General features: G+C 42.9%; 1 protein-coding gene across 2 annotated transcripts; it reads left to right on the top strand.

Annotated features, from left to right (window-relative positions):
- The first annotated feature begins 3,025 nt into the window (after nucleotides 1–3,025).
- chka (choline kinase alpha) lies at nucleotides 3,026–26,648 on the top strand. 2 transcript variants are annotated; one of them, XM_003439520.5, is made up of 12 exons: nucleotides 3,026–3,514; nucleotides 4,648–4,756; nucleotides 6,219–6,272; nucleotides 15,834–15,947; nucleotides 17,378–17,511; nucleotides 18,249–18,353; nucleotides 20,558–20,616; nucleotides 20,710–20,797; nucleotides 21,995–22,103; nucleotides 22,179–22,285; nucleotides 22,389–22,470; nucleotides 23,232–26,648. In XM_003439520.5, exons 1-12 carry the CDS (start codon nucleotides 3,279–3,281, stop codon nucleotides 23,289–23,291), a joined length of 1,257 nt encoding a protein of 418 aa, XP_003439568.1. In that variant the 5' UTR covers nucleotides 3,026–3,278; the 3' UTR covers nucleotides 23,292–26,648. The 2 variants fall into 2 exon arrangements, with proteins under 2 accessions (XP_003439568.1, XP_005449238.1); XM_005449181.4 differs by lacking the exon at nucleotides 6,219–6,272.
- The last annotated feature ends 234 nt before the right edge of the window (nucleotides 26,649–26,882 follow it).

Here is a 26,882-nt window from a genome sequence, read left to right on the forward strand (position 1 = left end):
GTCAGAAATGGCACAAAGCTCATCTGCTGGCTTTTGTGTCCAAGGTTCCACCTGTTGGCACTGAAGGACTAATATAATGGATTTTGTGATGATGATTCATCGGCCTTTGCTCTGACTGAACTTTTGATGGGCTCCCCAGTGTCACGCATTGTAGTCAACCTGTACATGAAGGAAGTGGAAAGTAAAGCTCTTGGCTCAGCCCCTAGCCACCGGTACAGATAAATGGAGGACACATGGGTCAATCACCAGTACCTATTCTTTGACTCCCACCACCCTCTGGAGCACAATCTTGGTGTAATCAGGACCCTGCAACGATGGACAGAACTGTTCCCCATAAGGCAGGAGGGAAAGAAAAGGAACCCACACATGGAAAGAACGCTCTTAAAATCTAAAAATTATCCCAACTGAGCTGTTCAAAGAGCCACGCCATAAATGCATGTCACAACATAGAAGAGCCATGATGATGGTGACAGTGTTCACATGTTGGACAGAGAAAACAGGTGGTTTGAAAGAGGAGTGAAAGAAGTCATCTCTGTCCACTGTGAACGCCCATCTTTGAACAAAAGGGATGCCTTACGACAGGAACTGTCAATCCAGCTTTGAGATCCTTCCCAGGCACCTTTACGTCCACTTACCTCCTTCATCAGTTTATCTCAATAGGTCCAATGACAGGGTGAGGCAAAGTTTCACAATAATGGTTTCACCTGAAACCTTTGCTGATTTCACAACTTTTTTTCCACACCTCGACTCGTCTGAGGAGGCACATTATCAACCACCCTCTTCAGGGACAACACCCACCTGGGTTTAAATACCTAGAACCGATGAGACGTCTTCAAGAAACTTAAAGAAGTTTCTTGAAGCTCCAAGCTCCCTAGATTTTCAAATACATTTTCATGAGTTTATAAATATCCCAAAAATGATTTTCAGTCAGTGATACCAAAATAATATGATTACCATTTAATGTCCCAAACGTCAGACATGCAAGATTAAAGCATCATATTTCACCATAATTCTGCTAGCTGTGGAAGTCATTTGCGTGTATATGTTTGCGTTCCTGTGTGCATTCATATCGTCTTCATAATGAACTCGTCTTTGTGTAAAAGTGGGACAGAGGCCTTCAAAACAAACACAACTCCAGCACAAACGCATGAGGAGAAACTGTGGCAGGTTTCCAGGACCAAAGGAGATTTTCTGGCTACGTGACTGAGCAACAAAACAATGTGGCAGATGTTCACGGTGCGTTCACTGACTCTTCAGAATGTTGGAAATCCAAACTGCTACCAAGGGGGGTTCTCAAATATTTTAAGAGGGAGGAAATGCACTGTAAGTCTTCACATGCAATTTGGTATCAATTTGTTAACCCAACAACTTTACAGAATAGAAAGTGCAGATTTATTACACAATGTGATACAAGTCAAACAGCTTTATTAATCCTTCACAGTGTTTCAGGTGTGTTTTAATGTCTGTTGTTTCACGCATCCATATGCTCAGTGCTCAGAGGAGCTGGGGTGGGGGGATTGGGGATTGCAAAGTGATGCACAGCAAGTGTGGGCAGGTTAAAGCAGCTGCAATAGCACACTTACATGGGATAGCTACTGGGATGTGTAGGAGGCTGTCAGCCTGAGGCCGAGCACTAAGATCCACTGATGACCTACCTGGACCACGGTTATTATAGCTAAATAAACCTAAACTAAAGATAAATGTAAAAAAAACCCCCAAACATTTCAGCTAACTAATTCATCAACAATTAAAACCAAGAGAAACCATTATTTCTAAAATAATAAACTGTAATTACTCTGACCTCTGTCTTTGTCTCCTTCTGGGCACTGTGAGTATCTTTGTGGTGACTCACGGTTGTGATCATCTTTAGGTCATTTTGTGTCTCTTTGTAATGAAATTGCATTTCTTTGTAGTAGTTTTGTGAATCTTCTGGTTGCTTTGAGTCCCTTTATCTCTTTGAGGTAGTTTCCAACCTCTTTGTGGTTATTTTTGGCTCTTTTTCTGGGGTGGCTGTAGCTACCCCTAGGGTAGCTAGGTAGGGCACATCATCTACTAAAAAAAAGTCATACAATTAGAACAAAAGAGTAATAACAAATATGTTTTATGCTGTCATAAATAACAGCTAATAATTCTAATGATAGCAGCTTTTACAGTGGCACAGGCAGGCAGTGGAATACAGTATTTTAATAATTGCACTTTCCACCTAAAGTACATGTTGCACCGGGATCGGCAGAGTTTATGTTGGGCCTGATGGCCCATGGGAGAAGCTGTTTTTTTTAATCTGCTGGTCCTCCTTTTTATGCTTTTGTACCTTCTTCCAGAAAACAGCAAGCTAAAGAGGCTTCACAGGGGGCCTGCACTCTTTAAACTTCAGTATAATACAGGGATGTCAAACACAACTACAGCCAGACCAATTCAGTTTCATTTACTGTAACCAGTGAAACTCTCCTTTTGTGTCAGTGTAAAGAAGTTTAACTACACATTTAAAACCCGAGATGTCTTAGTAAAAGAACAAGAAGTTCAAAACAACTGAAAAAAAGCTAAGGTGTGAAATTGCCAAATATTTTCTGGTAGCTTATCGCCAGTTTTTAACAATGTTTTTGTTAAATGTTGTTATCCTTTGTCTTTTTGAGCACCATGCCCACCCCAAAGTTTCTCATTCACTTGTTTTTCCTAATGGAGTAATAATGTAGTATGAATGTAGCAAATGCTTTAAAACATTTTAAACCAGAAAATACAGTTAAAAGTCCAAAATGTATGCCCTCATTCACATTTAACCATGCCGGATGGCGTCTTTCTGGCCCCCGGGCCTTATGTTTGACACTGCGGGTCTAAACAGAGAAAAACTGTTTTTTTTCCCCCGGACTTCGGGATTCCTCTCTCTGTCCGACACTCCCTGAACGCACCGCCAGGGTTTGTTTTGGTCCTGCGGGGCTGTGTCACAGCCATCCAATCAGAGACGAGAAGGGGCGCAGGCGTGTCATGTGACCCCTCCCTCCCCTCCTTGTACACCACCCCGAGATGCTGCGCGCGCGTCTCTCAGTATGATTCATTCCCTGCGCGCGGACAGACGCATCTAGCTTGTCTCCGTTATCTGCGAAGGTCGTACGATTATTTTCATCGTTACTATTATTATTACTGTTAAAAAAGAGTTAAAGAGCAGAAACCTGCCGCACTGTGGGCTCCACACCGAGAGAAGTAACTGAAATATATCCTCCTGCGACACACGCACCGGAGGGGGCCCGCGTTCGCCTTCTTCCTGTCTTACTGTCGAAAAAATGAAAACCAAATTCATCAACGGGGTTTCTTCTTCCCCCTCCATGTCGCTGGGCTTGCTGGTGACCGAGAACGCCCTGCAGGTCCAGCCAGACACCCAGGAGGACTGTGAGGAGCTGGTTCGCTCCGACCAGCCCGACCCAGACACCCGGAGGAGGGCTTATATGTGGTGCAGGGAGTTCCTGCACGGAGCCTGGAAGAGCCTGGCCGAGGACCTGTTCCAGATCACCATCATCAGGTGCGGATGATCATCGGAACCGCCATTTCTGTTTATTTTCACCATCCGATGTGTGTTTTTCTGTAAACCGTATGATGAGATCATCTCACAATAGCCATGTGACCAAGAGTGGTCGAAACAGCAGAGCTCATTTCATGTTCCTGTGTCAGAATCTGCTGCTAGGGTGCAGGCTGTATTCTTAGCCCGACGGGTGATGTAGTTGATAGCAAGTGGGAGCCCATCTCCCACTCAGAAGAAAAAAAAATCAAATTGGTCTACACTCAAAAAAGAAAAAAAATCTGTCCCAAAAGCTGACTTTAACTCATTTCAGTCATTACTGTTAAACCACTCTGGCATCAGTGTTGTGATTATTTAATGAGTTTTATTGCAGATAGTTTTTACTTCAAAGTGTAAAAATTTTTAAACTTAAAAAAGTCTGCCTTTTTTTAAGCAGCACTTTTCTTTGGTAGAAGTCTTGTACGCAAGCACTTTTCACAGTGATGAGAAATATAATGAAAACATTAAAAAGGAAACATTAATGGACCCAGGACTGAGCCTTGTGGAGCACCATGGTTAGAGAAGCAGTGTTAGAATAGAAAGTGCTGTTAGATTTAATGGGATCTGGTCCACTTTACTTGATTGGTAAACGTTCACCCTACACAAAGCACATTTTCCTCAATGATAAACTTTTTAAATAAACTAACCTTTGAGTGTAGATTAGGAGTAATTGATGTGGTGCTGCCAGAAAAATGAAAACCTCAGGTCATGACCTCTTATCGTCTGTTTAAAATGATGGCTGGTAGTTGTATCTGTGTTTAACACAAGAATTTGATTGACAGCTGATGACAATATTTCTTGTCATTTTTTAAATTTTCTCCTTGCATTTACAGTCAGTGTGCTGATATCAGTATCGGCCCGATAACACTATTGGCTCCTAAGTGCTATTTTAAGCCACTCCCTTATTCAGGAAGAAAACTTCTGTGGAAAAGAGAGCAGTGTGTCCTCCTGGAATCTTTTTATTGTTAGGCACACGTGTAAATCACTCCACTACAGAGCTGCTAGTTTTGGTGTGTTTCTTCTATACACTGGTGAATCGATAATTTAATCACACACGCAAATATCAATATCACATTCACTGTCTGTCTGTGTTCCAGGGGTGGTCTGAGCAACAAGCTCTTCCTGTGCAGCCTCCCCGACAGCCTGGACTGTGTTGGGGACGAGCCGAGGAGCATCCTGCTGCGCCTCTATGGGGCCATCCTGCAGGTGGGAGCCACATCACATGTCTGTGTTTTACTGTGCAAAAAGTAACCCAGAGTCGCCACGAGGATGTAAGGAAGTAGTTCCCCCTCAGTAGTTTTTAGTCTGCAGTTACTGCTTTTTACTCACACACACAAATAAGAGCAGACATGTAAAAGTGTCACAGATAAACAACAAAATAGACGAGTGAAAGTGCCGTTATGTGTGAATGTGTGTCACATGCTTATATTAGTGTATGCATGCAGTTATGCCTTCACATGTGTGTGTGTGTTTGTGTGCGTGTTAGCCATTGTTGTACATGGTGATGTACCCCCATGGCTGTACATGCATGTGTTCTTTGCCGTAGGCTTCCCAAAGGAGCGTGCCTTGGGCACTCTTGTTCCCAGGTGAACCCACCCAAAAACACGGTACAGTATGAGATCTATGAAGTCTCAGCCTAATACAAAGATGTAACACACACTCATGTAGCTCAGCCGCTAGGAAGGAGAACAAAGTCCTCCTGCCTGTCCTTTTCCTGCTCTAAATCCCTGTCTTGTGATTCTTAATCATTAAGAAGTCAGCTTCATTTTCAAGCTAGCGGACAAACGGCGGACCCGATGATGGCACGTCCGCGGCTCAGATCAGATAGATCAGATTTCTGCTGCCCATCAGGTGCTTTTTTTGAAAAAATAATCTCTTTGCATGACGTGGCAGCTGAGTCCAGAGTTCATGATGTCCGACTCATCAGCAGATCCACTCTTACGATAGCGCTTAGCTGCTGGCACTCGCCACATCGGAGTGGTTTTGCTTGCAAATAGCCAGCGGTAAGAGTTCAAGGTCAGCAAGATGTTTGCACAGCATATTCTAATCTCCTGCTGGCGGTCAGATCACAACAGAGTCACAACTGAGATTCAGCCACTAAATTTGGCATTTGCAGATGAGAGTGCATTAGCAGGAGACCTGCATTAAGTATTAACTCTGCTTTGTGTACTTGCTAATGGGCACGTAAGCAGTTAGCTTTTATTGCCAGGGATGTACGAGAGCACCGCATCACAGAGCCCTTTAACCAAGGTAACTGCGGTCGTCTCCGCCGTGCCGCAGGAGGAATTAATGATGTCTAATCAAAAAGCTAATATGATTAGGAGACGAATGCCTTTGTCTGAGTGCACAGCTACTAATGATTAAACCAAGCGTAACCGCACTGGAGACTGTTTCTAAGCAATAAAGTTATGTGATGCTGATGAGCAGAAACCTGCAACTCTCAGTAAAAGTGCAGGTTTCCGATCCATCTGTCTCTGCTCTGCTCCTGCCTTCAGTCTGAGGGCCGCTGCCTGAACAGTCCTCTGCACTGTCGCATCCAAAAGACTCGGTGTGTGTTTGAGCTCATACTGTACTGTCTGCACCGCAGGCACAGCTAGGCTTTAATGTTGACGGGCGGCTTGGCGGCATGTATTCATGGATAGTTCTTCCCTTTTTCTCTTGTTGATAGATGTCCTGTAATAAAGGGGATTCTCAAGAGTCAAACAAAGAAAATCACTTCCAAGTAAGTAACAGATGACAGTTTCTCTACTCAGAGTGTACGTCCACAGCAACACTCGACTCACATGTGTATGCCCCCCTCCCCCCTCTCACTGATTTCTCAGAAGATTTGTTTTGCTTGCCTAAATTCCTCTCTAACTCACGCTGAGCCTGAAGAGGATCCGCCAGGTTTCTCTGAGCACGTGGGTCGGCGGGGCTTTGGGGGAATTCACAGGAACGGCCGAATACTTGTAGCCTGTTAATTTAATACCTGGCTAACCCGACACTGCATGACTGAAAATCTGAAGTGTTACTTTTTTCTTTGGTTCCATTTCTGATTTTGTCTTTTAACACCTAATCCAAAAGCACAGAGTAGCAGGTGGTATGAACTATTTTAAGGAGAGAAGCAATAATTCCTCATCAACCTCTTAGCATCCACAACATCCCCGACGACCAGAGGTTCGCAGGTTAGGTCCACATTTTCACTCATTTGGTCGAAATGAATCTTGAGACTTGATTTGAACGGTAACACCTTCTAGTTTCTGAAACTAGCCTTTTTCAACATACATCTCGCCCTCGCTGGTTACCTGGTAGCCACTAGCATGTGCTGCATGCTGTTTTCACTACAAAAGTCAGACGTGACAATATTCCCCGTGTTTACACGCTCTTCCACATGACCTGCAGTTTACAGGAACAGGCCTCGTGGGTGTGTATTCGCTTCCAGAAGACTTTCACTTTTGCGTATTTGCAGAGACTTTTTCTCTGCGGTCAGTGTGAACACGCCTTTATTAAATGTGAAATGTTACCACCGTTTGGAGTTTGCAATGTACTTCTGCTGACTGTTTGATCTCACATTAAACTGACATATTAATGATATAAATGTAATTAACATGATTTGTGCATTTTTTTAAATAATCATTGTTGTTTTTTGACATTGCACCTGAATTTGCTGCCTCTGTGCACCACAAAGGTCATTTAGTGTCATTTAGTTCCATTATTCGCCAGCAAAGGTAAATGTTCTGATTCGTCTACAACAGTTTTCAACTCGAGCGCTCAAAATGCACACTTCAGTGAACACACTGAGAGCAAATCAGAGTTCAGTAACTTTCCTAAGGATACTTTGGCAGGCAGGCATCAAACCACCAGCCTTTTCTGCTCTGCCTCCACTACCACCAGAGCCACCCAGGTCGATAGTGTATATCTTCAAAACAGGAAAACAGAAAACAGAACAATCGTCTAGGTTAAAGGTTAAAAAGCAAAACAGACAAAAACGAAAGTTTCATTTCAATTTCAATCTAGCGAGGAATTAAAAAGGGAAAATATTGATGTCATGTTAGTCGTATACATATGAAAAATGTCTGATTGACACTAACCTAATAAGTGGTGATACTGCACTTTAACACTGTGGTCACAACATGTAAAACACAGGAGATGATGCAGTATTTAAGTAGCTAGAGTTACATCTACCACTGCAAACGTACGTGTAAAGGTGATAAAGGTTCATTCAAAAAAGTCTTTAGTTGTTACAATGTTACAATAACACTGTTCTGAATGTCTTTGTTGCCTTATGTGGCGTCAGCTGGCCAGCAGCGAGATCAGCAAGCTCACAGTGATGCAGGTTATTGTTATTGATCCAACTGAATCATAAATGTAATGAGTAATATTCATACAATCTGAAGGTTTATGGAGTACACTGCCTAAAATCACTGCAGCCCCACACACAACGGTCATGATGTCTTTAAGAGGTGCTGCTGTGATGATTGCTTTGAAGGATGTAGTTCTTGTCTTATCTTCCCTCGCAGTCCTCTAAACTTTTTGGATGCCACCCTATGATGTAACATATACACACACCTTGTCCTAAAAAAATAAAGTCGACATGAAGCGACGATGAGCGGATGCCGATGTTTCCTCACAAGAAAAGGAAGACACGGAGATTCTGGGTTGGTCCGATTCTCAGGAGAAGGCATGAGCGGGGAGGATTTCATGGTTCGATCGAGGAGGTGAAGCTCAGGATTTCGTCCATATTTCAGGGTCAGTTGAGCTCTTGTTGGCAGAGTTGGGACTACACGTGACTAGCTGTGTGTCTGAGGTAAAATGGTATTATTTTACTGTTTCCATATCATTCTATAGTCAACAGCAGATCTGATTGGTTGGATCTGTTTGTTCGCATCCTGCTGCTGTACAATTTATAATAAGTGTATTGTAAATCTGCTCAAAGCATGTTCAGGGTAATTACGAGCTGTGTGACAGTCTGCAGTGTTCTTAATGTGCAGACAGGAAGATAAAGTGCTGAAATGCACAAGTGGAGGAAGTTTGCGTGTTACGCAAGCCTCATAAAAAGACTAATTTTAGCGAAATAGATAACTAGCACAGATGTGTTCAGGGTATCACTGCAGGCAGCATATCGAGCCTTAAACCCACTGACCCAGAAAGTTCTGTACCCCCGCTGCATCATGTGACCACCTCTGACCTTGACGTTACAAAGCTGAAGCATGACTCTCTGTCATGGGACTGAGATTAGGTCATCAGCAAGTTAGCCATTGTTTCCACTCAAGTATCTTTCGGTAAAGATGGCAGCTCCTCCCCCTCGACTTCACTTCTTTAATCTTCAGCTCGCCGTGAGGCTAACACTGGACTGCGAGTGTCTTCAGATAACCTCGCCTAGATCCGCCTTCCCTAACAACGCAGTCTGGTCAACATAAATCCCGTTTGGATTAGAAAGGATGATGCTGACTTAATTCCTTGGATGTTTCAGTCGTCACAGCAGAGTTGTAGCTCACATGTCGGACAGAGTTTGCGTCCAGGTGAAGACGACACAGTGACACAGTTAGGCTACTAACTCAGTGCTGGTCATGGTGTAGCTTGGTATGAAGGCATTTGCTGTTTTTTAGTGATGAAGGCTCGTCCTCCTGTAATTCTCTGAGGTCTAAGTCATCACAGGTGGTAACCATAACCCCGGTCCTTATCTTATATTTTGGAGAAGACCAAAACGGATATTTTGGGTAAAAATGTGAATTTTTTAATCTGTCTTAGGCAGAAAGATGATTTTTTTCCCAGCCTGTTGGCAGAATAGTTTAATATGTCAGGGTCAGGGTTAGCGTTGTGATGATGAACAAAGGGAGTTCAGTCTGATCTATTCTCTTAGATAATGTGCTTTCTTTTGATGTCCTTTTATTACCTTCATTAATCCATCCTCTTACACTCCAGCAGGGTGGATAAGTATTGAGGTTAGAGCAGCTGCTGTCTGAAGCTCACAGTGCACCTGCTCCAAGGCCAGCCCGCTAAATACCTCTGAGCAGAGACACAGCACCAGTACGTGACCGGCATAACAACTTGGATTCAGTCGTAATCAAATATTCAGCAGGAACAGAGTGTACATTAGACTGAATGTTCCTCGAATAGCAGCGCAGACAATGTGGTGTCAGGCGACAGAAAACTGTAAGAGGAGTTTTTCATCAGGAGTGTTTACATTCTTCTGCGTCCGAGCGGAGAGCCAGCGTTGTGGCTAACACTGGCTGATAATTACTGAATGAGTGGAAGTGTTGTGTGGGAGAGAAAGCAAAGTCAAACATGCATGTTAAACGGAGACTGGCATTTGGAATAGGTCAGAGGAAATGAAAGCAAGGTCGACGGAGGACTGCAGACTGTCGATACCGACCGCGCTCACCATGTGGGCTGATGCAGCAGCCTCTAAAGAGCCCATCAAACAGAAACAGACCAGTGCATTTAACTGACATTTGGATGAGGAAAGCAAATGTACTGTTCTTCACTTTATCACTATGGCTACACTTAAATGAACGACTGTGCTCCAATGCCCCGGCTGAAGCACATTTATAAATGTTAGGACGTGCACAAGCCGAGTCCCTGATTTGACATTTTAAATTGCTGTCTTACTGGCAGACATGTTTGTATTAAACCAGCTCAGAAGTGCCAAAAACTCCAGTTTGGACCAATGGACTCTGAATGCTGGCTCCAAAAGTCAAAGACTCCCACATTAAAACGCACAGGTTTACTAAAAAACTTGCCATGAGGTGCAAAGACGTTTGTATTTCACGTTTTTTGATAAGTGAGATTATAGCTTGGAGTCATTCCTCATTACTTTATAATTTGCAGTAAAATTGGTTTAAAGGTGAATTATACAGCAGAGTTTTATTTTATATGACCACCTTTATTTTTCAGCACAGTGTGAACACCCTGGGTCCTCCTGTAATTTCGCCTGCTGGTGTGCTGTCTGCCAGTATATGTGTCAAGATGATTATGATAATGTGGATAATTCATGTCGGAGATTTGAAAACGCCTGTGATCAGCTCTTTGCAGATAAGACATTATGTAAGCACAGGGAGTATTCTCTGAGTGAGAAGCAGGGGGATAAACGTGGACGAGCTGCTCAGCGGTCAGGAGACGGAGCTAACGTGTTCACTTTAATCGCTCTGTACGTCCATTGTGTTCATACTAGCAAATATGGCTGCATGAAGAGCACCACGGGTACCTGTATGATGCACCCATAAAGGTCAAAAAGTCAGGAATCCTCTAAACCGCCTGAGATTTTGGTTTAATGGTGGGATGAGGGCGACTGCCCACCAGTTTTTTAGCGTGAGGAGGGAGGAGTCAGCACTGCCGGTGCTAGCTAACAAGCTAACAGGAGTATGTCTGTGAAGGTTCTCAGTCATCCAGGTCATCGTAGTCAAAGGAGTTTGCAAAGAAAAGCGTCTGGACTTCTTTAAGTTGCTTGAAGACGTTTCACCTCTCATCCGAGAAGCTTCTTCAGTTCTAAGGTCAAATGGCCGAGAGTCCCAGATTTAAACCCAGTGGGAGTATCCCCCCAATGAGGGACAAAGGACCCCCTGGTGATCCTCTAATCACATGCGCCAAGGTGTGAAAGCGGATATTTTCAGGCACTGACATCATGCACGATTATTATAGCAACGCTGTCGTCTTCACTGCAGGAAGAACTGAGTGTTACTGTTTGTGTGGCGTTGGGGTTTTAAACATTCAAAAAATGCTGCATCTTGCGCAACAATCAACCGCAGTAAATCAGATTGCTGTTTCCAGTTTAGGAAACCACCACCCTGTCTGTTACTGCATAACAGTGTACAGATAGAAGTATCTGGATGTAGGCGCAGAGAGCGTATCTGTATGCTATTAATAATCGACTAAAATAACCGGGGAAAAAGGAAATAAGAGTTGGCGTTATATTTATTAATGCAAATATTAAGATCAGACATTCCTTTAACCAGGCCAACAAACTATTAAGCTGCTAATAATCCCATAATTCATGATGTTTCTCATCGACTGTAACTTAAACTACAGCAGTGCTGACAGTTAAAAAGGTTGCCACTGTTATTGGTGGCTAACTGTGGATGCTAGCAACAAAGTCTGTTCAGAGAACAATCATTGTTCTTACTCAAGCGATAAAGGTACAATAATACAGTGTAGAGCTGGGCGATATATCGAGTTTTTTAAAAATATCGATATATTTTTATACGAGATATAAGATGTGACAATATCCTTTATATCGATATAGTCTATGTTACATTATAATTATAGTTGCGGAGCCGCAAGTTTGCCTCTCTTTCGTCCACTTTTGTCTTTACGCAACGTTACTCGACCTCGCCTCTCCTTCACTGAACACAACTCCCCCTCCTCCCCCATCGCTTCACCTGCAGGCAGCGACAAGATGGACACGGCAAATCCCCGTTAATGAGTTACTGCGCATCGCCCCGTGCGTGGGGCTGGACGGCGTCAACGTGTTAACGAGCTAACCACGCTAACGAGCTAGCCACGCTAACGCCATGCACGGCCTGAAATCCTTTCATTCTCTCAAAAGTTGACTGCGCGCCTTTTATATGAATTCTGGTTGTGCTTGATGACTGCGAACCGATTTTATGTGATACACAGCGCTCAGCAATCTGTCAAAAAGTACGACTTTGCTAAGCTACGGAGCTGCACCGCTTGATGGATTGTCAGAGCATTACGGCTACCGAGGAGCCTCGCGGAGTGATACGTACTGTGCTTCAACGTAATATTACCGTATTGTGTGTGTATAAGGACCATAAATGGCTCCTGTTCAGAGACATGGTTACGAAGCGGATTTCAAACTCCAGGCTGTCAGTCACGCAGTAGAAGTTGGGAACAGAGCAGCTGTGAAATCTGTCTATGTTATTATGCTCAGCGTCTGTTAGTTTACATTTTGACTGCACAATTGTGAGCTCTTTGTTATGCACAAAACAACATAGTTTTCTTTTATTTATAGAGCATCATTATTTAATAAATGCTCATAATTTATTTTTGAGTAGTTTTTTTCATGTACATCTATGCTGTATGTTAATAAAAGTGCCTGTGTGACATCTGGGACACAGCTTTGACTAAGAACTCTCTTTTTGTTCTTACTTTATGGCTTTAAAAAAATATCGAGATATATATCTTATATCGCCATCCAGCTAAAAAATATCGAGATATGAATTTTGGGTCATATCGCCCAGCTCTAATACAGAGAAAACCCAACAATCAGATGACCCTTATGAGCCAGCACCTGGGGACAGTGGGAAGGAAAAACCTCCAGGAAGCAACCGCTATCACAACCAGGCTCAGCCACCATGTCTGTTCCTAGTTACTCTTGAGGGGCAGATGGTCATTAAATATAGTGGATATGAGCTGCTGGGCAAACTGTGTCATGACATTATTCCTAAATTATGCCCTAAGAATGTTACTCAAGTGATGTGGGAAAGGTCAAACCTGTTTGAGTGCCTTGAGATGCCGTCACAGGGTCAGAGGAGGCTACACCTGAACTGACAACTAGTGACGCACACGTTCACAGCCCCAGGCTCTATCAGCTTACCAACAGCCAACACCCATGTATGTGTTTGGACCGTGGGAAGGACCCAAAGAGAACGTGCAAATTTTACACCAGCCCGGGCAACAATGGTAACCAGCAAAAATGAAGTAGCACTGGTCTTTCATGTTAGGACAGATCAGAAATGTTGCCCCATTTACTGGTGTTTTGTTAGTGCTGCATTGTTTCTTCTGCTTTTTTCTTCAGCAGATATGATAGAAAACAGGAAAATAGCCACGCTGTTGCTTTTTTAGCTGTCAGCCGTAAAAGGCTGATGGGATATTGTCATCATCCCACCAGGCAGCTGTAAAGGTGAGAACTCGAGAGCAATACGAAGTAGGATTTTACCAAACGTGCATCTGCTAAAATTCTGCTGAAAATTGGTGATGTCAGGTGAGGTCAAATTTTCTGAAAACCTTGTGAGCACAAGAACTTGATTCAGTTGAGTTAAAATCAGATTTATTTCTATAGCGCCAAATAATCACAACTGTCACCTCAAAGTGTTCTTTTTTCATTTTTTTCTGTATGGAAGCTAATCTACTTCCATATCAGTTTCATTGAGATGCTGCTAGCTGGGAAAGTGCTTTACCTTCAAGTTCCTCATCCACACCTTGTGCACTTAACACATGAGAACCGATAGAATCTCGTCCCTGTGGATAGATTTACCAACCTTGGGCGGTGCCATGAGTTACTTTACGTCATAAACAGAGACCAGTTACTGAATTTTCACCTTCTATTTAGATTGTATTTTAGGCAGCATGCAGCTTTGTCCCAGCAGAGATTCCCATATTCCCTAAAGAGATATTCCATAAGAGTCCAATGTTGTGCTTCCCTGTTACAGGATCACTCCTGTTCTGCTTTGAGAGGTACGATCTCAGCGTGGTTCATAATAATTCATAATGTTTAGGAGGCCACAGAGTGGGCAGCATTGTTTTCTTTGAGTCGGCTTCCTGTCGGGCATTCATTATGAAACACATTCCCATGGCTGTTATCCAAAGAAGCAGGCGCACGTTGGGATCCAAACCTCTGTCTCTGCTGCAGTTTCTCTGGAGGTTATTCACTCAAGATGGCACTACTGTATATCACTGATTTTTATTTCCAGGATTGAACTGCAGCACAAAATGGAGATTATTAAAATTAAACGGGCACTTTAGCAATTTAGACTTCACCTTTGCAACGTTGAGAGACAAAATAAAATAAAAAAAGTCAATAGTATTTTAGAAATCACTGAGCTGGTACATGCTGCATGTTCCAAGCTTCAGTTTGAAGCTGATGTAACAGTACAACAAAATTCAGTTTGATTAATTTAGTGTCAAATAACAACAAAGGTGCTTCATATTGTAGAGTTAAGACTTTACAGTGATACGAGAAAACCCCAACAATCATAAGACCTCCTGTGAGCAAGCGCTTTGCCGACAGTGAAAAAGAAAAAAACTTCTTTTTAACAGGAAGAAACCTCCAACAGAACCAGGCTCAGGGAGGGGCGGGGCCATCTGCTGCGACCGGTTGAGGTGAGGGGAGGAAGACGGGACAAAGACATGCTGTGGAAGAGAGACAGAGATTAATAATAAGTAATGATTACATTCTGATGAAAAGGTGACTGAAGAAGAAACACTCAACATGTAGATCCAGCCCCAACCACATGGTTTATAAAAAAGGAAAGTTTGAAGCCTAATTTTAAAAGCAAAAAGAAATCAGTGATAGTTGTCGTCTGTGGTGCAAGTTCCTGTTATGTCAGGAATGGGATGGTCTGTCCATGACTTTCCCTAAAGTCCAGTAAAAGTCAGAAACTCGGCTGTAAAATTAACTCCAAACCTGTTCGTCCTGTTCGCTTTGCTGGGATCCAGTTAGCAATCCATCTGCTCAGCCGGTGAGCTCTTGCATATTTGGTGAGAAGCCTGGTTTCCTGTCTTGCCAACAGAATCGAGTCAGCACACAGTTTTGGTGTTTGAGGCTCCAGGACACGTGACTGTGTTGGTATGAGAGGAAAGGCTCCCCGTTGGTCTCCCGGCTGCATGCGTTGGCGTGGGAGCTTTGTGCGTGTCTAAGATTAAACGAGAAAACACAAGGCCGTCTGTCTCCTCTGCTCCAGCAGCTTCAACAGCGAAGCCAAGTCTTACTGGAGATTTTAATCTACCTTTTTTGTTTCTCCTCACCGCTTTGACAGGCAAACCCTACTAACCCTAACCACAACATTTCTCCTCATTCAGAATGATCCATCCTTGTCCTCCACCTCCTGATTGCCTCCTAAGCTCCTTTCAGACGTGCCCTTCACTCTGCTGAAGTTCTGGCATTTTCACTAGTCAGACCTAAAGTGACTTTTGTGTGAAGCAGCTTTGGCAGGCTGCCTACCAGAAACCCTGAAAAGAACATTTTTCCCTTTCAAAGGCAGTCTCCCTTTACTTTCATTCTTCCCAGATTCATTAAAGGAAACTGTACGTTTAGTCTCTCATATCAGCACATGGGCCTACATCACAGATAGCTGATGGTGCTGTTACTAACAGGGTCTGTAGTTCTGATCCTTCTGAGCCAGAAACTCGCTGTTTTTGGATGAAACCAAACGCTGAAGCAGAGCTGAGTCTGAAAGTGGCTGAGGAGAGATTTCATCCACTCTAACGTTTTCAGCCTGTGTGACCAGAAAGAGCTCTTTGTCTCATTTGCTACTCTGCGGCTGTGATGGGTGCTAACGGTGCTGGTGCTGTGGACACCGTGTTGCCTGAAATGTTGACTGTGTTGCTGTTTGTGTATCTTCAGGGCGCCGAGGCCATGGTGCTGGAGAGCGTGATGTTCGCCATCTTGGCTGAGCGAGAGCTCGGACCCAAACTGTACGGGATTTTCCCTCAGGGCCGCCTGGAGCAGTACGTCCCCGTAAGTCACCGGGCGGTCCTTCATTACTGACGGGCGTTCACATTTATGCGACCAAATAAGTGAGAGCAATGATTGTTTTTGCATATTTAAACCGGAGGAGCTGCACGTACACATCACACACATTTCCTTCCAGTGATGGGATTGACAAAAATCAAGTTAATCGTAAACATTATGATCCAGACGCAGGTGCTTTATCGATCTGATCAGCTGTTATGTGATGGACCTCAACTAACTGCGACAGCAGGAAGTGATGTAATTTACAAATAAACAAAATTGGAAATGTATTTCTTTCTTTATTTTTTGTCCAAAGCCTATCAAAGCTGCACTCCTGCTGTCTGTTGAACTGATGTTCTCAGTATCCTATTAGAAATAGTTTATTTTGATGCACATGCTGTCTTTTTACGAACTGAAAACAACATGCATGTTATTTTCATTTTTGCTAAAGTTTATAAAGATTAGTTTAATGAAGTTGTGAAAAAACACCAAATACATTTCACATTAATTTTTATTTAGTTACTATGGACTGATTAGTTACATATTATTAAACTTTGGGATATAAAGTTTCTCTTGACGTATAGCAAGGTTATTTGCTACCAAAAACGGCCCTGCAGGTGGACATGTTCCCGTGGCAGGTAACAAAGGGTTAAAAAGAACTCCATTACTGTTGCCAATACTCACAACTTTATTTTTCAAGATTAGGACTGAGAGGAAATGTTAGCGTGTGTGTTTGTGTATATCGTTGTGGGGACCAAAGATTGTAAGTTTACTATACTTGTCGGGACTAACAGCCGTTATGGGGACCAAAATCCTGGTCCCCATAAGTCTGAAGGCATTTTTGAGACACAAAATGTGGTTTTAGTCTCAGGGTTACAGTTGAGTTATGGTTAGGGTAAGGGGCTAGGAGGGAAAGCATTATGTCAATCAGATGTCCCCACAAGATATGAATACCTGACTGTGTGTGTGTGTGTGTGTGTGTGTGTGTGTGTCAGGATAAATTAACTATAAAACAAGTGTAAACACAACCCTCCAGCTCGTGTACAGTTTGAGGTATGTCAAAGTTGCTCAATGCTGATTGGCAGTCATAAGTTGTAAAACTTTGACCTTTAACCTTTAACACGGGAATATCAGGTTTGACAACAGTGTCACAGTGTTGGTGCGTTTGTTTAAAAGGTTACTCAGTGATGAATTTAGAGGCTTAAATTACTTCAAGAACAGAATGTGTGGTGACCACATTGTTTTTTCATGTCTTTTGTCTCCACGTAGCTGTAAAAAAACCCAACATTTCTTATTTGGCTCTCACACACCGGGGCTCTGCTACATAGGATTTTAGTTTGGATGTCAAAGAAAACCCCTGACCAAACCTGTGATTTATGCAGTTAGAGCCAGCGACGATCATGGTTTCATGCAGTTTTATAATGTCCTGCTGACAGAGCCGTAAACTGGACACCTGTGAGCTGAGCGACTCCAGCATCTCGGCCGAGGTTGCACAGAAGATGGCCAGGTTTCACGGGATGAGGATGCCCTTCAACAAGGAACCAAAGTGGCTGTTTGGAACCATGGACAAGTGAGTCACCCGAGCCCGTACGTCACTGCGTCAGACAGTGAGCACATGAAAAGTTTTCCCAGATAGCGTGTCACAGCACTGATTACTTATCGACTTCTCCAGGTGGCCGTCCGCTTATCGCCGTGCACTTCCCCTTGAAATACCTTCAACCTTATGCATCAAGTGTTTACGAGGTTTACATTGCACAATGTTTGTCAGCGTGTCCTGATAAAGGCCGCTGTCTTTTTCCATCAGTATTCTGCATACATGCCTCAATATCTGGCTGATCGCCTCCTGAGTTATGTAAGCAAAGCGTGAGTCCTGCCGTCCGGCTCTTTGACTGATTTTCCTGCCACAAAAGAATGTGGATTCACGGGAAAACCTGGGAACTATTGTCCTGGGAAACATATGGAAGCTGCCAGATGTGATGAGATTATCTTGGCATTCGTTTTGTTTCCTGTAACGAGGAAATTACTCCCATACAGCAGATGTGGTTAGAATATATATGAAATACACTGAACTCCCAGCAACTGTGCAAATATCAAAAACACAAAGACATTTTTAGACCAGCTTAAAAATGGGAGAAAAAGTTTTCATTATTTTTTAAAACTATTGTTTATTATTTTTAAAACTAACCTTTCATTGACTAAATGTAACTTGAACACAAATAAAGTATTGAACTGTGTTCCATTTCCAACATATCTACTATGACTTTCTCCTCTTTTCATTAATGCGTGTGTTTGTGACACTTTGATCAGGTACCTGAGCCAAGTGATGAGGCTGAACTTCACCAGAGAGTCGCACCTGCGTCGCTTCAACCGCCTGCTCAGCTATAACCTCCCACAGGAGATGGAAATGCTCAGGTATGTTCCTGCAGACACGCAGCTGTAAAACACTGCACACATGACACGTGTGTTTCCAGCTTGTTATGCAAGAAGTCAAGTCAAGTCAAGTCAAGTTTATTTATAAAGCACATTTAAAAACAACCAAGGCTGACCAAAGTGCTGTACAATGAAATACAAATATAAAATACTATAAAACACAGGTACATAAAATACCTCACAGATAAAACAATAAATTAAAAACAATAGGTTAAACCTTGCTAAAAGCCAGTGAAAATAGGTGAGTTTTAAGAGCAGTTTTAAAAGTTCCTAGGCTTGTGGAGAATCTGATGTGAGGGGGTAGACTGTTCCACAGTCTGGGTGCAGCCACAGCAAAAGCCCTCTCTCCCCTAGTCTTTAATCTGTACCTGGGAACATCTAAAAGCATCAAGTCTGCTGACCTCAAAGATCTCCTGGGGCAGTAAATGCTAAGAAGCTCTGCCAGGTAAGGAGGTGCAGTGCCGTTAAGAACCTTAAAAACCAGCAGTAAAATTTTAAAATCAATCCTAAAAGCAACTGGGAGCCAGTGGAGAGAGCAGAGGACCGGAGTGATGTGGTCTCTCTTTTTGGAACCGGTCAGCATGCGAGCAGCAGCGTTCTGCACCAGTTGGAGGCGATGCAGACAGGAACGATCTAAACCAGCATAAAGGGAGTTACAGTAGTCTAGCTGTGAAGTAATAAAAGCATGGACCACCCTTTCTAGATCGTTCCTGCACAGGTAGGACTTGACTTTAGCTAAAATCCGTAGGTGATAAAAAGATCCCTTGACTACAGAGCTGATTTGTTTATCAAATTTAAAAGCACTGTCAAAAGTAACACCGAGGCTCTTAATGGAGGACGTACATTCAGAAGTTAGGGGTCCCATAAAATCAAAGGAAGGGTTGGGGTCTTTAGGAAGCCCAAACACAATGACTTCAGTTTTACTTTCATTTAGATGTAGAAAGTTAAGAGCCATCCAAGTCTTAACGTCAGACAAACAGGAGAATAACGGCTGCAGAGAGTCCTTACAGTCTAACCTCAGAGGGAGGTAGATCTGAATGTCATCAGCAAAAGAGTGGAAGGACACATTATGTTTGCGCAGCACATCGCCCAGAGGGAGCAAATACAGAATAAACAGCAGGGGGCCTAGAATGGACCCCTGAGGTACACCACAAGTTAAAGGAGCTCTGGGAGATGACAGTTCACCAAGGTGAACAGAGAAACTCCTGTTATCCAGGTAGGACTGGAAAAACTTTAAAACAGTACCTTTCAAACCGACACAGTGTTCTAGGCGGGATAACAGTATGTTGTGATCGACAGTGTCGAAGGCTGCTGTCAGATCTAAGGTTACTAGGACAGCAGCACGACCAGAGTCTACAGTTAAAAGCAAATCATTAAAAACTCTCAGTAAGGCGGTTTCAGTGCTGTGACGAGCTCTAAAACCGGACTGAAACTTCTCATAGAGACTGTTGTTGTCTAAAAATGACTGGAGCTGCCTGAAGACAATTCGTTCCAATACTTTGGACAGAAAGGGCAGATTGGAGATGGGCCTATAATTAGAGAGTATAGATGGATCCAGATTAGGCTTTTTGAGGAGAGGTTGAACAACAGCATGCTTAAAAAGTGTTGGGAAACAACCAGAGCTGAGACAGGCATTGATCAGGACCAGAAGGACAGGTCCAACTGAGTCCAGGACCTGTTTCAGAAGACGAGAGGGGATAGCGTCAGTGGAACAGTTGGTAGACTTGACCTTACAGACTGTTTCATGCAGCTGAGAAAGAGAAATTAGCTCAAACTGATTAAAGGCAGATTGGCACGGGAGAGAAACACAGGGATTGAAAGGTGGAGGTGGAATGACAGACTGCAGAAGGGAAATCTTATTAACAAAGAAACATAAAAAGTCATTGCAAAGGGTGACAGAAGGTGTGAGGCAAGTGGACGTATGAGGATCAACAATGGAGTTTAAAACACGAAACAAAGTCTGAGGTTTATGGACATAACTGCTAACCAGGTTAGATATGTAGGTGGACTTAGCCTCTTTAGCAGCTTTAGCAGAAGAGACTGTGCAGACTGGACGTGCTGGTTTACCACAGGAAACATGCGTGAAAACCTAGGCTACACAGGCGCAGAGGGCAAAGGAAGCACAGCTGAATGTCTCTAAGCATGCATGATGCCATAATGAAGTGACCGCCTTTGTGTTTGTCCAGGTCTCTGCTCAAGTCCACTCATTCTCCCGTGGTCTTCTGCCACAACGACTGTCAGGAAGGTAAAACCTGAAGACGCGAGTTCGGCCTTCATATGATCCATTTCCTTTCCTCTGTTGTAGCAGTGCTAACTTGTGTGTGTTTGCTCCTTTCAGGAAACATCCTGCTGCTGAAAGGCCGCCAGAGCTCAGACAAGCAGAAGCTGATGCTCATTGACTTTGAATACAGCAGTTACAACTACAGGTACACGAGCAGTACACCTGCAGTATCATCAGTCTGACCTGGGAAGCCTCACCAGCTGTTTGTGCATCAGTCCTTTATTTATATTATCACTATTATTATTATTGTAGGGCTCGTACAGTATAAAGTGTTAGTGTTAGAAACAAAAAAACAGATTGATAAACTGGATCAGCGTCATTAAAAAGAAAAATTCAAATAAAATAAACAATATTAGAAATAAAGACTGACACAAAGTGAAAAAAAGACATCAGTTTATTCAGATATTTTTGATTAATTACAGTCAGACACACCTCCGTGTTTACAGTGATTTTAATGGTTTGGTGAAACTGATGTGCCGAGCACAGCCTGACTCGAGTGCTGACTCCAAACATCAGCTTCTGCTGCTGCTGCGTCACCATCACTCATCTCCTACCAACCTGTGTCACATTCAGTGCTCTCAAACCAGATTATAACCAGATTATAACCTGGCTGTAATCTGGTTATAATGGGAAACTGAGTAACCCAAGAACAAAGGAAGCAGAGCTTAAAGAAGAAGAAAAACCGCCACAGCCCGGCTTATGGCTGCGTTTGATATTCTTCCACTCTGGCAGTCGTAATTCATACCCACCCCAATCTGCTGAAATATTAACTGCAGCCGTTATGTAACCAGAGTTTGGCAGGCTAGTGAGGGCACACACTGAAGGCCTGTCACTGTTAGTGACAAAGATGATGATAGCGAGACTCGAAGTAGACGAGAATAGAAGCGAACACAACGATGTGCTTGTGTTTCTGCCTTTTTTCTGCACCTCTCTGTCTTTCTCTGTCACTCATCTCTGGGAAACTGCAGATTACCCAGAACTCCCTCCTCCTCTCAGCTCCCTTCAGCCTGGCCCCTTTAAGTCCTCCTCGTGTGTAACATACAACACGTGACCCCGTGAGGCATGAAGAGGGTTTGCACGTGTGCAATAATGCATGTACAGGAAGAACACAACAAAACAAAACATGCTGTGGGTTATTGCGTTTTCTCTCCTGATAACAGTGTGGGAAACGGCACTCGGGAATACTTGAGGGAAAAATCACAGACAGGATTACTACGACTTTACGGTTACTGCCTGTGGGAGAAGACTTACTTATCTTTTTAATTATAACTAAACCAAAACAAGGAACAGCACTGGCTCACAAATCTGTCCTTGTCTCTTTGTCCATTCTCTAACCCTGCAGGGGATTCGACATCGGTAACCACTTCTGTGAATGGATGTACGACTACAACTGTGATGAGTTTCCTTTCTTTAAAGTCAGCGCTCAGAACTACCCTTCAAAGGCCCAGCAGGTGTGTAAAATACGTTAGTGGGCTCATTCGATTTTTCTAACAGACTGCTGACTGGCATGAAATGTTTCCTCGTAGCTCCACTTCATCGAGAGCTACCTGCGCGAGTCAGATCAAGGGTTCGACGGCTTGAGCGCAGAGGACCAAATGAAGCTGAAAGAAGAGCTGTACGTGGAGGTCAACAGGTGAGCTTAGGGTACAAAGACACGTTACTTCACACAGACTCATAGGATACTGCAGTGAAAAGCTAAATGGAAGTAGAAAACACTTTGTGTCTTTGTGCTGCAGGTTCTCGCTGGCATCTCACTTCTTTTGGGGCTTGTGGTCCATCATCCAGGCTCAGCTGTCCACCATCAAATTTGGATATCTGGTGAGTCTTAAGTACTTCTTTACTTTACTCAATATCCAAGTTGTTCGGGGCACAGAAAAGAACTTCAGTTTTGGTAAAATGTCAAGTGGGCAAGAGGAGGATTTAATTTTAACCAAAGTGAGATACATCGAAACAGGTAATTCAGGGCTTTCCTGGTCGTCTCCTCTGCTGTCACAAAAAGATGCGCAGTGGTCATTAAAAGGAATCATCATGAATTATATGTTTGTTCAGGAAGAACAGTGATAGAAGTTGGTTACCGTTATCTCTGACTGGAGTTTTAGCTTTTGTTGAGCAAAGCCTGGCTGTGCTCAGCTTCTTTGAAGGCCTCGGGTCAGATCAGGCTGCCATGCAGCGGGACGCTGTGACACCAGCTGGCAGGGTTTTGGTATCCTGACAGGAAGCTGCGCTTGGTGAAAATCCGAAGTGCGCACAGATTCTGGGATATGTATTGGTTAAAATTACTCATTACTCATTACTCATTATTACTCATCAGTGTGACTTTTTAATAATATTTTCAACACTTAATTCAAAGATTAGTGCAAAATGACAAATGTGAATTTCAAGCAAACTGATGTAACATGTAAAACAAGAAGAAGGAAGAATTCACTGTGCAAAGACGCTGTAGACACTGACACATACTGATGTTTTATTCACGTGAAGGTGCTTAACCCGGAGCACACAGGGTTAAATTTGGATTTATTGTTATTACTCCAAACAAGCCGTTGTTTCCACATATTCATATGTGCTTACCTGTGTTGTAGGAGTACGCACAGGCCAGGTTTGATGCCTACTTCCAGCAGAAGAAGATCTGGGCTGTGTAAAGGGGGCGAGATGATTCAGTATTCTGACAGCACGTTCAGCCAAAACGTCAAGCGGAGGACACACGGGCTGATAAAGTTTCTGCGATCTACGCTTTACTTACACTCCCTGCCTTGCTGGTATTTGCTGGCTACTGTTGGTGTTGTGTTGACCAAAGCCAAACCTTGATCACGTGGCTAGTAGGTGCTTCGAATATGCCCCACAATCATTGCAGCTCAAAGTTTACACGGCGTAACTGAAGGCCAAAAACCCCCAAACAAAACAGAGGAAACACATCGACTCGCACTAACCTTCATCGCTGGTCAGAAGTTTGTTTTGGCCCAGTTTGAACCATATCACTAACATGAACGTTCTGAGAGCGTGGCTAGCTCAGAAGTGTTAGCATTGCATCAGTGTGTATGTACAGTATGTATAGATCATTCTCCGTTGGGAATGCTGTGTGGGAAAGAATCGGAACCTCAACTTTTCTGCCAGAGTTCAGTCTCCCAGTAGCCTGGTTCTGTCTGCTACTGGTGGGCTGATGGTTGACAGGTTCAACTTTCTTCACACTTGATGTTTGTTTCATTTTCTTTTTTGTGTGTGTTTGACATTATCTTCAGGCCAGGGCAAATACGGTTATTTTGAATTTCTAAACATGTGAATATTTTTCTGGGGTAGCCTCAACAACAACATGAAAGCTATCGAGCGTCAGGTATCTTCATTACAACAGGACACATTGTAGCTTACTTACTTATAGTTCTATGATTTCACTCAACTTTTTAAGGGACACAGGTGTGGTGGTTTCATGTTATTATTATCATTATTATGGATCACTGTGACAGCTGCACACGTTGGGTCTGTGTTGTCCGATTTAGCCTGGCTGCTAAACCGTATGTTGGGAACCAGATGTTGTTGCCGGATTGAAGAAAGCTTCACACTGAACACATGACAATGGCTCCTTATTGTGGTGATGGATTCGTTGGTGACATCACTGGTGTTTTGGCCCAAGTGCCTGCTGCCATGCTGCCTCATCATTGTAGCCATAATCCAGAATAATGATGCTGACGGTCACGTGTTGCTGCAAAGATGAACTTTGCATAAAATGCTTCTTGTAACTGGACTGCTGTTGAAGGGGCATTTAGCTAAGACCAAGAGCGCTCTGTTTCCAAGAGCTGAGTCACTGATGTGAGTCACGTCCAAGCGCACATTATGGCCACTGTCTGCTTGAGCGAGGGTAGAAATGCAGCAGTGGAGCAGACAAACACTGTGTCCTGTGTATGTCAAGCTTCCCTCAGAGGTGCTACTTTTAGGTGTTGACCTCTGCAGAGGGATAACGGTTCGATATAGAGACATGGCACAAAGAGATCATCCAGACATCCTGAGACCAGCTAAGTTCTACCTCACCCTGATTAGTTGTAATTGCATCATTGCAGTATTTTGCTTTTGTATACCAGTTGGTGGTGGGGCATCATTTTTCATGCCTTTAAATGACATTGTGAAAAATGATCTTCCTGTTATTTCTGTACCTCTTCATACTTTAATTGGTACCGTGGGCATAGCAGTGCCTGTTAGACTGACAATGACAGCAAAGCTTTCCATGAAAAAATCAGTATACACTATTAATATAACACGAGGACTCCTGCTGATATCGCTTTTGACCTCGTTACCAACTATTAGTATATCGACTTTATTAACCTTTTAACGTCCATCAGGTCGTTGGCCACCCGTCTAGGCTTAGGCGTCGGCTTTGGGTTTAATAAAAGCCCACACCGTTGTAGAAGTTTTCCTTTTTGGAAAAGGATAATCCTTCTATCAGATTTATACACTTTTAATCCTAAAATGTATGAGACCTAATCCTAAATGTAGTCTCTGAAAATGTAAAGTCGAGCCCGAGGTCTGAATCCTCAGCCTTGTTTTGGAGAAAAGCAATAAGAAAAAACAAAAGAATGTAAATAGTTTTTAATGCATGCCACTTAAAACGATTATTCTCTCTTCCCTGAATCCCAACACTTGGGACAACAGTTTAAATAACACACATGAGGTTTCAGATCATCACTGAGGATTAGTTAGACCTCACATGTGCCCAAAACAAAACTTAACCCTAGACTGGTCGAAAGGGACTTGGTGGTTGGGGTTGATGGCTGTCCTTAATGACTTTGTTAACTAGACTATAAGCGGCATCAATAAGTGTGTGATTGTCCATGATTGTAAAATCTCTGTTCAGATGAGGGTGTTTACCAAAAGTCAGTCCAAAATGTGATTGTCCTATACCCAAGGACACTGCTCTCAAACTCCCATTATTCTTGTGTGAGATCCTAGTTTGACCCCAGATTTGAAAAATGTGACCGTGCTGCTACGAATGAAAGTCGTACAGCTACCACAAAGGCGAACATGCGATTTAGCGTGGAAGCAGCCAAACTGAAAATGTGACCCGTAGCAAATGCTGCGTTTCCCAGTGGAGGGAACCTGTTGATGGGGAAACTAAACTTTTCTCTACACTAAACATTTGACGGCAGAAGCATGCAGAGGTGTTTGAATGTCTACTGTGGCACTTTTGAGGACAGTTTTAGGAGGTGACGAACTGTGACTTTATTTTACATGCAGGTGTATTTTTGTACAGTTATTATATTTTCTTTTAAATAATTTTTTTAGGTGTAGTGAAATTTTGATACAATGAGACTTCAGGTCTGCGAGCAGTGGATTATACTCGATGAATATTCAAATTCAAAGTGTTACAGTACCAGTTTTTCTGTTTTCTCGATCATTTCTTGTACTCAATCTTTACTTGAAGTTGTCTTTAATTTGTTGAAATTTGCCCTGACCTTTCATTGCTGTACATGCTGTTTCTCAGTATTGTGATGTTTTATGTTTCCTTACATTCCATATTGAAAAAACAAGCGTCACGATGTATTTAACATTCCATACTCGTTACTTTAGGTTTTATGCACATTTTGGACCAAAGGAACTAAAATGAGTCTTTAATTGGTTCTTCTAATACAACTGTAATTAAACCCTTGTAGGGGAACAAAAACCTTCACTCCTGTTTCTGTTTCTTGTTGGCAATATTCACTAAACTATATAGAAAAAATTACTTAACTATAACTAATGAAAACTCTTTACGTTACTGTTGTTACTGTGAATGTACTTTGTGTTGATTCATTCCACCTTTTTATTAAAAGATGTGTTGTTTTCTGTGAAGAGCCCCCCTCCTACGCTGTCATGTGGCTCGTAGCGATAACCTTTGCTATCTATGCAGCTATACTGAATGCTTACATATAGATAACAGCATACTTAAAGGTTTCAGGTGAACTGCAGCGGCACAGAAATGACTTTGGCTGTAAATTTACTGCTTTGCACAAATAAAAGTTAAATGGAGAAAACATCTGACTCTGATGGTTGTTTGGATACGCGCGGCGCCTCTGAGGCTCTGTTATGCTCGGTTAAAACTACAGAAACTGGTGTTGTGTATGTTAAGCGATCATTCATCAAACTGGATGAAAACCAACACTACCTCAGTTTCCTCATTACATCACAGCAGATTAACTGCGTTCAAATTTTCCAATCCAGTCAGATCATAGCAAGTGCAGAGAAGTTAAATAAATACTGTGAATACC

This window comes from Oreochromis niloticus, linkage group LG7 (genome assembly GCF_001858045.2).
Source record: "Oreochromis niloticus isolate F11D_XX linkage group LG7, O_niloticus_UMD_NMBU, whole genome shotgun sequence".
NCBI lineage: Eukaryota > Metazoa > Chordata > Actinopteri > Cichliformes > Cichlidae > Oreochromis > Oreochromis niloticus.